Genomic DNA, 13,019 nt, shown 5'->3' with positions numbered 1-13,019 from the left:
GACAATTTAGAAAAGAAAAAATAAAAAGGGTGCCAATAGTGACTGCTGACTTTTCACTCAGAAATGTGTTAAATCCCAAGAAGAAAGTATACAGTGCCTTATGATTGCTACAAAACACATATACAGCCACCATCCCTCTGTTCAAAGATTTTTCTTGATTTTTCATTAACAAACCCAGGTAATGGGACACTTGGACAACACAGGAGTAGGCTAATATGCTGGGGTTAATATTAAGAGCCTAAATCTCCTTATTAAAAGCATCCAACCTTGCTGAAGAGAGATGGCTTCTAGCTGTAGCCATGAAGAGCCTTCTGCAACCCAAGTTAAAAATCTTCTGTTTACACGGACTTGCACAAGCCTGTCTATACCCCTAAAAAACATCATGAAATAATGCTAAAGGACTCCCCAAAACCCTAGGGTTGCCATTTTGAACCTTAAACCTTTCCCTGCAGTCATTGTGAACCATTAATTGCTGGTTATTTGTACAGGGAAATCAAGATGTAGATGCACACAGATCCCTTGATTACACAGACATTTAGTCAGTGGCTTTACTACTGTGAGTAGTTTTTGGTGAAGCAATCAAATTAAGCATCCCATTAAATATCAGATGTAGGTAAATCAGGTCTCAAAATTTGATCCATCTTGCATCTCCATCTCTTAGACTTGATTGTATTTGTGAAAATCAATCATGCACTTGCCTTAGTCCTGCCTTAATTCTGCCAATGAATTTAAACACATCACATACAGCACTATTATGTGGTTTAAATTCAGCTATGAACACCCATTATGGTGCTGAGTTAAAATAATTCTGCACTGCACCCCTTTAAAGAGGGGCCTGCTTGGGCTGTCCATGAACTGGTCTCACTTCCAACCCATTTTTTGTGTTTCTTTCCAATATGTCCTGAGCCACACGGCCTGAGGGGACAGGGCAAAGGGCAGGGATGTTACTCTGCCTCTCAGTGCTGCTCAAACACTGAAGCTAAGCAGAGGCTTATTTACAGTGCAGCAGCCTGTACCTAACACAGCTTCCTGAAGCTATTAAAAGTGGACACACAATAACTGCAAGCAGAATTTGGCTTATTGTCTCCACAGATTTGTGCTAATATACCAGTGTCTCAAGACATCACTTCATTTTCATAACAAGGAGGAGATTTAATTTCTGCGGATTTCTATAAAAAGCAATTTGGAAACTTCTCAACAATGATATTGCTTCCCATAAATGCCAAATTGGTAAAAACATCATAAGAGCAAAACGCAACACACTGACAATATAATTTTTTCCAACTTAAGTACCAGCATTATTCAAAGACATTATACTGCTAAGTATCCAAATAATTCATTCATTTTAAGGATCGAAAGCATAATATTATTTTGTTAAATTAAGCTCTTGCTTTCCAAATCCCTCTTTTCCACTTAAACTGAAGGAATAAAGGCAACTGAAAACACATCAGCATGCAAGGCTTTTCAGTTTTCAGGGGCTGTTCTGCTCTGGTTGGGGCGTGCACTTCCCTTTTTGCTGATTACCAAAACCCAAAAGTAACTGCAATAACAATTGTAAATCCCTGCTTTGGATGATAAAAAGAACCTTAAGCATCATCATCTCATTCCCACCTTCTACTACTTGCAGGAAGGAGGAGGTTGGTGAGGGAAACCATCATTCACCTCTAACTTATTGACACTGCTGTAATACAGTCTCTCCAGCTAAAAAGGAATTGTAACAACTCAAAGTGACATTTTGAAATTATATCAAAAATCAAAATTTCTGACTGTGGTAGCTTGGGGTGGGGGGCAGAGGGTAGGTAGCCTGGTTTCAAGCATAACCTCTTAACTGAAGAATGTCAGGGCTTTGTGGTCATTTAACACTCCCTATAAATGAAGGCTTGATAACCATTATTGATCTCAGTTTTCCTGGAAGAGGATCCCTGGGCTCAGCAGTGAACAGTTTTGCTTCTCTTAGTTCATAAATACAAGAATACGGCTATTGCTCAAATGCCACCCTAACTGCTGAAAATGAAATAAAAGTAAATTTCAGTGCAGTGTGGAAAGCAATACAGGTGTATTTCCACAGGGTTTTTCTGAGTAGGTAGCCCAAGGTTAATATAATCTCAAATTTTCTTATGGGAAATACAGAATTGCCACAGCTGCCCCCTGGCATCATTTAAAATTATTTTCTTTGTGAAAGCCTACTCAAACCATAGAAGTATATAAGTTACTATTCTTATTTATTTATTGATCTTCCTTGTGCTACCATGGAACTGGAATACTTCTGCACATTAATGAATTCAGCCTAACAACACATAAAATGGGACTATGAGCATTTCTGCTGCCCAGGCAAGAAGCTGAGCCAGGGAATAGGAAGTGCTGGGTTGTTGTACCTGCAACACAACTGTGTCACAAGAAACAGCTGGGAATGCCCATTGTCTCTCCTGTCCTATTGTTTTGTCATTCGAGGCTTTTCCCCGTTTTCCTTCTTCCTAGCTACTTCTCCTGAAAACTCTGCTAGCTATAGGCTCATCAAATTAAAAGCTGATGTCTAAAACTTTCCATGGAGCTGCCAGAAGCACCTCCATCACTGAAAATATATTATCACAGGATTTAAGCAGAGAAAATTAATCCTCTCCCTCTTTCCACTTTCCCTTTCCCAAAATGAGAAAAAACATCTCTCCATCTCCAGACCCCCAGGTCAGATTAAACCCTGATGTCAAAGGAGAGACCTAGAAAGAGGTGCACATCCCTTCCAATGAGGATTTAAGGAGAAGCTGCATGAGTAGATGAACTGTTGAACTCAGTCCTCTGTCTTAAAAATACATTTCATTGGGATTGTTAACGCATGATATAAGTACCCAAAAGATGCAAAAGAATTCTGAAATATGAATTAAGGACGTATTGCCATCTCCAGCAAAATAATAAAAGTACAGAGATTAAGAGGCAAGCATATCTTTTTGAATTGTAGAATAGGTTTATAGGTCTTCTAATAACAACTTTTACTCAAACCTTACATAAATAGGCTTATATGATACAAATATTATGTGGGCTATGTGGAAACTACAAGGTCCCTAATCATGTTTAGGGATTACTTGACAGAACAGAGACATTTCATTCCTATTGGACCTAGGGATTACAGCAAAGAAACATCTAATATTCCATTTTTTAATTTCATGCATTTTTTATTTACTTTTAATGATGCTGTATATATTCATCATCCTGAAATATTAAAACAGTATGAAAAAAGTAATAAATTGGTGGAAAATTTAGGGAATGGGAATGCAACAGCACGCAAATCATACACTATCAAGTGCTTGATACACATTTAAAATTACTGTCTAGTACAGCAAAGCCAAATTCCTGGCAGATTTCTGAAGCACAAAGTCACAATAAGAAGATCAGCAGAACAGACTGAAATAATAGAATATTCATCCCCCTAATCCATATGCAATTCTTTAGGGCTTTTTTTTAACAATGCATATGAGGTCTGACTGTATTCAGGATTTAAATAAGTTGTCTCTCTCTCTCTCTCACACACACACACACTCTCTGTATATTTATAAAAAAAAGTATATACAGTTATCATTTCTGCTCTACTGCACCCACATTGACAAGGTTAGCACATCTCCTCACACCTCAGATGAAACAATAGCATTTTAAACAACAAAAGTGTTAAAAGAAATACATTTATTCATACCATTGAAACCTCCTGCAACAGCTGTGTTGAAAGGAAGGAGTCCAGTTGCCTGGAAAAGGGATTTTTTTTGTTTAGTATTTTTAACTCTTTCCTACATGACTCTGAATAATTACTGGTTAATTTAAAGCAATATTACTTGTAGTTCCTGGCAATAAAAATTTGAAACCAGTATTAATTCTTTGAGATCATGCCTTCCCCTCCAGACAGATGCAATTTTAAATCTGGTATTGTATAAAGGGACAGAGATCTAGAGACAGGTAAATGATCACTCTAAGGACAGATGCTGATGATAAGGATGGTCTATGCACAAAACGTGCTTCAGGACAGGAGAGGTGGAAGTGGAGTATAAAACTTCCACTGCCATGCTTGGGATTACCAAACTACTTTCAACCAGTGCAAAGGCACAACTGAGCCACAGATGTTCCTCCAAACAGGAGAGTGTGAAGAAATTCATCCCCTGTCGTACAGAAATGCAAAGTCTGATTCTTAGACCAAGCAGGTTTTGCATAGGATAGGTTTAACTCCCTGATTAGGCTGTGAAATATCCCCACCCCACACTCACAGTAGAAGTGACATAAAATGAAGATATAAATGAATGATATGAAGATATACAATGAATGTACCCAAACATAAGACATTTGCACCGGTAATGTATGTGTGGACTTGCTAAATAAAGGTGCTCACATGTGATAATGATGATGGCCACATGCAGAAAGCAGCTTTCACAACCACCAGGACAGCTCTTGTCACAGCTCTGTTAGTGAGGCGAAGGAGGACAGGTGATGGTACATGAAAAGCCATCTGCTAAGTGAGAAAGAGCAGCCACATCCTGTCGAAACCTGTCGAAATAGCCACAGGCTATTTGTAGTAACAGGTCTCATGAGAAATGGCCTGGGGTGGAGATTGCTGCCCAGCATTTTCCAGGACTTTGGGTTCCTACCTGGTGTGGGCCATGCTGGTCCAACCCTCTTGAAATCACGCTCATGTGTTATTAGCCAAACTGTGATATCAGTTGACATTGCTGTTCACATTGCAAGGTTACTTTTAATTCAACACAGGCTAAACAAGCAAAGTAAAAACATTTTCAGTGAAAGATTTTCTTTTTGCTGAGGAATCTGCTTACCTGCCCTTACTATGACACCTATCTACATTGAAACAGACTCCAAACTTGCTGGTGGTTATTGTTTACAGGTATCTAATTATTACTGATATACTGGGGGGGGGGAAAACCCCTAAGCATACTGCATTCAGCAGAAGATGAACCTACAGCAGGGCTAGAATACACCCATCCTATGTGTATGTTTTGCAGGCAAGTAAGCAAAAGAACCATTCTTAGAAATTATTTTATCTGTACTAATGAGAAAAGTGTGAAGTTGTACAATGAAATAAAAGACAAATGAACATAAAACATCTGCTAGAAAATATAACCAAGATCTATGTTAGCAAACAGGATCTAAGAGTGCACAGTGAAGTTAGGAGAGAAAGCCTGATGGACGCCCTGCAGAGCTGCACTGGACCGAATCTGGAAAGCACAGGTGGCAGCAGCTCCGATGCAAATGTGCCACGTTTTTGTAAAATAGGGCAATTAAGTACAAAGTACCTTCTCCTTTTGGGGGGAGAGTATGAAAATTAGGGTATGCCTGAAATACATGAGTGCTACTCTCCCTTTATTTTACAGGACATAACTGAGCTCTATATGAGTTTCTATTTTAGTGAAGACAACAGTTTGTGTGACAGGGAAGGCTACAAAAGAGCAGCACAGCTTTTGCCCAAATTCTACACTTTGTTCCAAAGCAGAGAGCTATTAAAACTTTTCTGCAAGAGTTTGTAAATACAGCAAACACTTTTTAATGTGCACAAAGAATATTTTGCTTCCTTGTACAGATTCAGAGAAGTCGATCAGCCACATTCTTTAGAAAGCTTCTAAGCAAGCAACGCAGAACATATATTTGGAATATGAAAGTTTAATCCTACTCATTAAAACATGACAAACTTATAATTAATTGAGAATGAAGTCAATAATGAGAACATCCTTCAATGTAATGATGTTGGTACTATCAGCTTGTAATATGGGAATATGCTGTAGAAAGTAAAACATAATTTGGAAAAATTATAAGTCAGTTTAAAAAAGAACAGCCTGAAAGTTTTGCCTTGAGTAGAATCTTTAAAACACAAATTTTAAATCCTCAGAAGTTACATTTTTCCAGTCTTCAAATGAGATAATACATTATGTTGTTTTCCTGTGATGAGGAATAATTCAAGGTCTTAACATTGTCTGATGCATCTCTCAACCAATATTTAGAAAAGGTTTCTCTTTGAGCTAATCAAACTTGACAAAAGCAATCTTCAAACTATGCCACATTCACTGATTTGTAAGATATCTCAAACTTGTGTTTTATTAAATGCAGTTTAAATTAGCAACAGCTCTAAATTCACCTGCTTATGACACCACCTTAATCTCGCCAAGAGGACGTAAGGTAGGCAAAAAGACTGCACATGCAGATTAAAATTATTAGGACAAGCTGGTTGTTGTTTTTTTCTTTAAAAGAAGGATGCAGTCTTAGTTTTAAGATTGCACTCTCTATTTCTCACCCTACATTGCATTTTGGGGGATAGCTGCTGATGGCATTCAGTTTACTTTTTCTGGAGATACCTGCCCTGATCTTACTGCACAAGGTCTCCCCAGTGATCCCTCCAAATAATGCTCATTTCTTCATCCACAGAAAGAGGCTAAATTTTAATATACAATCTTTTGACATGCTTTGCCTTTCAGTATCAAACAGTATCATTAGGTTAAAGGACATCCCTCCAAGTAGGGCAATGTTTTGAGGGGAACAACTAGTAAGGAAGCACTACAGGACTGCCAGGTAGGGATCACTGTGGGGAAGCACATAAACACCATCCCAGCCTTCATGTTCACCAGAGTGTTGGTAGTTTCCTTTCTTTCTGTGAGTGGTCATTTGTGTGCAAACAGGATTTTCCCATGGTTTGAGAATGTCTTAAATTTGGTTGCCTGAGCACCAAATTTTGGCTCTGAGCACCAAAAGAGATTCCTGAGTTAGCACAGCTAAGCAGGAGGGGGAAAAAACTGTGGGAGAGATGTAAGTACTAATTCCCTACTGCAAATGTTCCAAGAGGAAATCAGGCCTCCAGCTCATTCTTCCTCTCAAGTCACACTTAAGTTCTGGATAAATAAGTTTCTGAGCTACTGACTGTCCTCTATTTCCTCCTCATCGTTATGTGCAACCAAGAAACTGCATTTCTGGCAATGTCTATGATAAAATAACACAATGCTCCATTAACAAAGCCTCACATGTTTTAGAAGTTGCTAGTGCAAATCTTTTTGGGACTCAAGGAAGGATATTCAAATATTGGGTAACATACTCTGGGAAGACTATCAATAGTTTCTCAATTTGTTTATATAAATGGGCCAACACTTTTGAAAGCACTTCAGAGCACTTAACTAAAGCAAACAAGCACTTGAACTTTAAATATCTAGCTGGAGAAGTCATTGACAAGTATGACTTGACTTAGTAAATTCTAATATCTTTGCAACCTGTCATTCATACAATCTCTTCATGAAGAGAAGCACCAGGCTCCCATCTCACCTCCAGCTCTGCTCTAAGATACAGAATGAGTGGTGAGGAACAGCCTAGTCCCCTTTTATTTCTTTTTGCTAAAGCCAACAGCTTTGCTTCTTCCTATATAGGGATCCTGTGTCCATAATGGTCTTTATAAAGCAACTTCCTGATTTTGAAAACTTATTATCTCTCTTGTTTGACACTTAAAGTAGGATTACTTCATCTTATAAACTTTGTTTTCCCTGATATCCATAGTACCTAAGCCTTATTTTGGGAATATAACATTTACCAAACACCATCCTACTAATTCCCAAAATTAGGGGATAACTTTCTATACTCAGGACTAGGGTGCCTTTGGTAAGTGGTCTCATCATGGTGCCACTGTCACATGCATTTTTTATATCTTCATATTAATAACACATCTCTTCCTAGCCACTGCATTATACACAGTCACAGAGGTCATTTCCTGACCAAATCAGTGTGATCTGATTCACATACACTTCTCTGCTGACAAACCAGCACCCAAGTGAGTAAGACAAAAGATTATTCTGGAGTTTTTTTAAACTGATGTCTAGTACTAAATTGGCCCCTATAAACAAGAGGGTGGTGTTTAAAATAAGTATTTCTGATCCGTTGCAGGTAAATCTCATTCCCTAAATTCCTGCAACATGTCTTGATTTTTATTCCTCTCGTAATGTGACAGAAAAGAGGTGCCAGAGAAAACCCTTGATTTTAACCTGGTCTTCACCATCTCAGAAAAAGGAAATAAAGTATTTTTAAGCTATATTCTGTAGCTTAATGGCCACATTGGGATTTTAGTTTGCTAGTTTTAGGGGACATGCAGCATGTTCTGGAACTGGCTGCTTGGGATTTGTGCTGATTAGTCTGGTTATAAAAATTCTTGAAACAGTGTTTTGATAGGAAAAAACCCTACAGTTGATACAGCTGAAAATATTAAATACTCAGTGCTAAAAGCTCAGACTATGCATAGTTCCTAAAAGAAATAGCTTTGAAAACTCTTTGAAATACCATGCAAGTCATAATTGGGTTTTAATGCATAAAACGGCTCAGTAATTTAAATGTTTGGAAAAGAAAACAGTCTTTGCTAGAGTTTATGAAGTGATAAGTCTATTTCTTGGAATGATTAACTATGCAACCTGATTTTGAACACAAGCATGTCCTAGCATATGCTCCCCACAGCTGACACCATGAAAGCATACATTTTTACCAAATTAATATTCCAATTCTGATATTAGAATCCCATTCCTCACCTCCCTGCCTTGAGTAAGTGCCTTGGTTTCTACAGAAGTAGTTTTACTTCCTATTCTCAAACAAGTGAAATCAGGATTAAGGTCGGCTCCTCATGCATTTGATTCTACTGAGTGAAAAATTAGATTTGTATGTACAGGATGAACATATATAAATACAAATGTATCATGACATTTCCACTAGAAACTTAAAAAAACCCCCAAAAAATAACCCCAAACCCAGAAAATGAATGACATTCAAGGATAATACAATACTCATTCACTCATAGAAAATTTTTAGTAGCAAATGCATATTAGAAAAACAGATGAAGTACAGCCAGGACAGCATAAAGAATGCTTTTGGGGAAGAATGCTCCAAATAATGTCCCATTTTAGAACAGTGATAAAACAAGACTATGACAAAAGCAAATGGAATTCAGTTTTGAACTCAGTGCAAATAAGTAACAAGATCTAATAATTTAGAAAGTCCTTAAAGAGCCCATGGCTTTGGTAGAAATTAATCAAATGGTGAGGTGAAATTAAAGTATGGAAGAATAAACTTAGGGGAGATGACCTGAGAGAGAAAAAGAGACAAAAACAGTGAGAAGAAACAGACCCAGGGAAAGTACTATTTCACTCTAATAATAGATTCATCAACAGAATATCTGTATGCACTAACTAACCTAATTTGAGCATCCTGAACTCTGGTCCTGATTTCCCGAGATGGCAACCACAATATTAAAAAAAAATACTTAAATTGCTCATTACTAGAAATAGATTGATTTGCATGAGAAAAATGCCGAGTTAAGATTCCCATTTCATTTACTTATTTATATTAAGATCCTAAAATAAAGTCTGAAAGAAAGTCCTAACTCCCAGGCTCACACTTCCCTCCTGCTGGTGACAGCATCATTGCCCCTGGGAGCTGGGACATGCCATATATGGCGGCCACAGGGAACAGAATGTTTGTGTGAGCCCTGAAAACCTGAACAAGGGCTCAGGAGATGAGTGTGACAACTTGCAATCTCATCTGGCATTCAAAGACAAACAAACAGAGAAACTTTCAAGTGGGAAACACCACCAACAGCAAAAGGCCAGACTTCACTTATGCCACCTGATCAAAAGCCATGGACATGCTCAACTCTTCTATTGCTCTGTAGCTTTTTCCTTCAGTAAAACTTGCTGGTGCACACAGCTACTTTATTTTTAAGTATATAAATGTAAAATTGACTAAAGACACACAAGTTTACCCTGCTGCAGAAGCTAATTGCCAGAGTAATCCAATATGGTGCATGTTGGACACATGATGATGGCTGACATTCTGCAGTCAGCACATTTCAATTTGCTTACTGGTTCTGGGCTTTAAATTGCTCACCAAAGACTAACTTTACTTATATTTGGGTTGGGTTTTTGGGGGGATGGGGGGAGAGAGGGGAGTGGATGATGTTAAATTTAATAGAAACAAATCACCAAGGTACTATAAAAACAACAGTTAATTTACCTGCTGCTCTAGAGAATAGCTTGGGAATATAAATTTTAGCTTTCTCATACCTACAGCTCTAAGCTAAACATTAGGTTGTCTGAATTGTCTTCATCCCATGAACACTACATGTGAGAATTTTGTGTTCTAGCATTTTAAGTAGAGTTGCTTATATAGTTAAGAGCCACCTTAAAGCTCCTCAGAACTATTCTGAAGTACAAGATAGCCCTTCATTTTGAAGGTAAGAGTCTGTCAACTTATAGGGCCTTCAGCCACTAACCCTTCTCTCATCCATAACTGTCTAACACGTTCCCCTCTTAAACTCACTGAACACTTACAGCAGCCAAAACACATTTTTTAACATCACTGAAACGGTGTCTCTGACGACCCTGGGACTGCACAAAGTTCAAGAGCAGGAGCAAAATTTGCAAGGTTGGTTTAGAGATCAAGCCTGAGCCCTCTGTGCCCCTGAAGGGACACACTTCAGGAGGCAAACACCCCTCCCACAGCGGGCTGTGGCCTCCCACCCCCCGGCAGCTGCGGCGTGCTCGTCCCGCCAGACAAATGGGAGGAGAGGGAGCGAACCCCCTGCGTGGACTCACCATCCTTTTCTAGTCACATTCACTACGCATTGCATTAGAAAATCGTAACGGTGTTAAAATATTTTGGCAGGATTTGTTATGGCCAGATCACTCACTTCCTTTGGGACACACAAAGCCTCCTCTGGCAATGAAACAGCCCAAATGTCAGCAAATCCTATAGAACAGAAAAGGGTCTGTCAATGTAAAGCCTAAATGAATCTCCAGTTAAGCAAAACAAAACAAAACTGTATAACATAAAAATGCACATACAGAAAAAAGAAACAACCTATAAATATGCACTTTTTATCAAGGTTTCTTTTTTTTTTTTTCCCCCACCCTCCAGAAACTTTTGAACAGCATTACAATGAATTCATCACAAGGTGCTATTAGAGCACAAGCTCCCTCCAAGTGTTACCAATTCACGGACAGATTAGAGGGCACATTAATAACATAGTTAATATGAAGTGTTTAGAGCCTTTACATCGGTGACAAATACGACTCAGCCAAATTTCCTGACCATTGAGGCCACGGAGGAACAATTTGGTAGATTTCATCAACAGTTCTAATTATGTTCCTGTCAAGTCGAGAACAAAGTAATCCATAACTGGGGGGCTGCTCGGAGACAGTGCCACATGAGAGTAATTTATGCCCAGGGCCCTCGCTGTAGTTAGTGTGCACAATGCTTGACTAACAAGTGGGTTCAAAAAAAGGAATTTATTAGGGAAAACACAGCCCTCCAACCCTGAGCAGCTCATCAGGGGCAGGCTTAGCAGGAGTTATGAGGCAAAGTCTTCTTGTTTATAAAAGCATCTAAAGTCCAGACTGACCTCAGCAGGTTTAAACCCTAGGATCTTAACCCAAGGCTTCTGCTGGAGCTAGGCAAGCCCACTGCCAAGGCCAGGGTGCAGCCCAGCCCCCTTTAAAATCATCTCAGTCCTTGGGACAGTGGCAGTACCACCTCAGAGGCCAAGTGGTACCAATGCCCTTTTGCAATCCTATAAATAGCCCACTAATGAAAGATGCAAAGGCATTATTAGTAACAGTAAACTAAAATGTCACAATACACAATGTGTTTCTTACCACAGCCCAACTGGGAAACAGGCTGAGAAAGGGAAAGGGAGGGGAGGAAGGTAAATGGGGAGAAGCTGTCATGTAATTTTGAGTCATTTTCCACTGTGATCTATATTGGGATACGGCTTCTGTCCTTTCAAACAGGATCATTTTATACATGACACTCTTGCTGCATTTCACAAAAAGGCAGGCATGTCTCCCTAGCGCTCAAAGTGCAAAGCCTGGCAGCGGTCATCCAGGATCAGTTACCGGCATATGCAGTGAGACGATAGAGAAACTAAAATGATGCTTTCCAAACGTATTTAAGAACATTGTCTGTAAACAGAGGGTAAAATAATGTTGGCAAAAAATTAGATCCATGTGAGAAAGACAAAGCACTTAATGGGTTTTAAAGCATCGTTTTCTGAAGGTTCTGTGTGGCCCCAGGAAAGCTGACTTCTTCACCCACATTTCACACTACCAGAATGGGTACAGATATGCAGATTCGTACCCACATGACCTATCTTGCCAATGGATTTTAGACTATAACAATGCTATTGGCTTCACTAAACTATTGGTTTTAGTAACATTTTAAATTACTGGTTGACCACTGGCAGAGAGGAAATGCAGAAGTACACCTAAACCCTCAGCTTCTCCTTTCACAATCTACTAAAGTTTCTTATCCAGATTTGCTTGAACCTGTAAATTCTCTATCAAGTCTAGGGACTTTCCCAGCACTTACTGAGTGGGACAGGATTCGTCTCATATGACTGAAGTGCCACAGATTTATGATTACTTGCTCCCAAGGATGAAAAAAAACCCATTTAAAAAGTAGTGGTGGCTCTGCAAAGAGGCAAAGAGGAAAGGGAAGAACGCAGTCCCATTCTGCAGATGTGAAAAGAGAAACCTTCCTGCAAGTCAGGGAGACAGTAATCCCGAAGCCAAGCAATGCCTGGACGTTCTAATTCCCAGACTCGTGATTCAGTCACAAGACAGGCTTCCTTTCCTGGTGAAATGTCATGCTGCCGCATGCTTCTGCTACAGAACACATCCTAACCAAGTGTAGCAAAAGCATGATGATCCCATTAAGTATCTAACATCTAATACCTTGTGAAAACTAATTTAGTGCTTTATCAAATCTCTAGTTTGTATGTAGAGCATAAACTGGCTACATTTGCTAATAGGGCATATTGACCCGTCCCATATATTATCAAACCACATCAAAGTCTGCTGGAGGACATAGCCTTAGCTACTTATTATCCCTTGCATTAACTCTCTCACTAGCTACTCAGCCAATATATTTTCCTGTAATACATCTGTCATGATTTTGCAGGGAAATCAGCAATTCTGAACAGTGCAGCAGTTAGATAACAGGACTAAACCCATCATGGTCGCCCG

At 39.1% G+C, this 13,019-nt stretch overlaps 1 protein-coding gene across 26 annotated transcripts in view; it reads right to left on the bottom strand.

Moving 5' to 3' along the window:
- ESRRG (estrogen related receptor gamma) overlaps nucleotides 1-13,019 on the bottom strand; it is a 372,262-nt gene that overhangs the window by 215,759 nt on the left and 143,484 nt on the right. For 7 of the 26 annotated variants that reach the window (XM_074537057.1, XM_074537054.1, XM_074537056.1 and 4 more), the window contains one exon: nucleotides 10,593-10,746. The exons of 11 other annotated variants lie outside the window; for them this stretch is intronic. In XM_074537057.1, coding sequence (XP_074393158.1) covers nucleotides 10,593-10,627 — 35 coding nt within the window. In that variant the 5' untranslated portion in view covers nucleotides 10,628-10,746. Of the gene's footprint in view, nucleotides 1-3,682; nucleotides 3,709-10,592; nucleotides 10,747-13,019 lie in introns of those variants that run through there. 8 more of the 26 variants (XM_074537063.1, XM_074537064.1, XM_074537065.1 and 5 more) reach the window with 2 other exon arrangements.

The sequence above is a fragment of the Zonotrichia albicollis genome, chromosome 3, assembly GCF_047830755.1.
Source record: "Zonotrichia albicollis isolate bZonAlb1 chromosome 3, bZonAlb1.hap1, whole genome shotgun sequence".
Lineage (NCBI taxonomy): Eukaryota > Metazoa > Chordata > Aves > Passeriformes > Passerellidae > Zonotrichia > Zonotrichia albicollis.
This window is presented reverse-complemented; position numbering and strand designations above follow the sequence as displayed.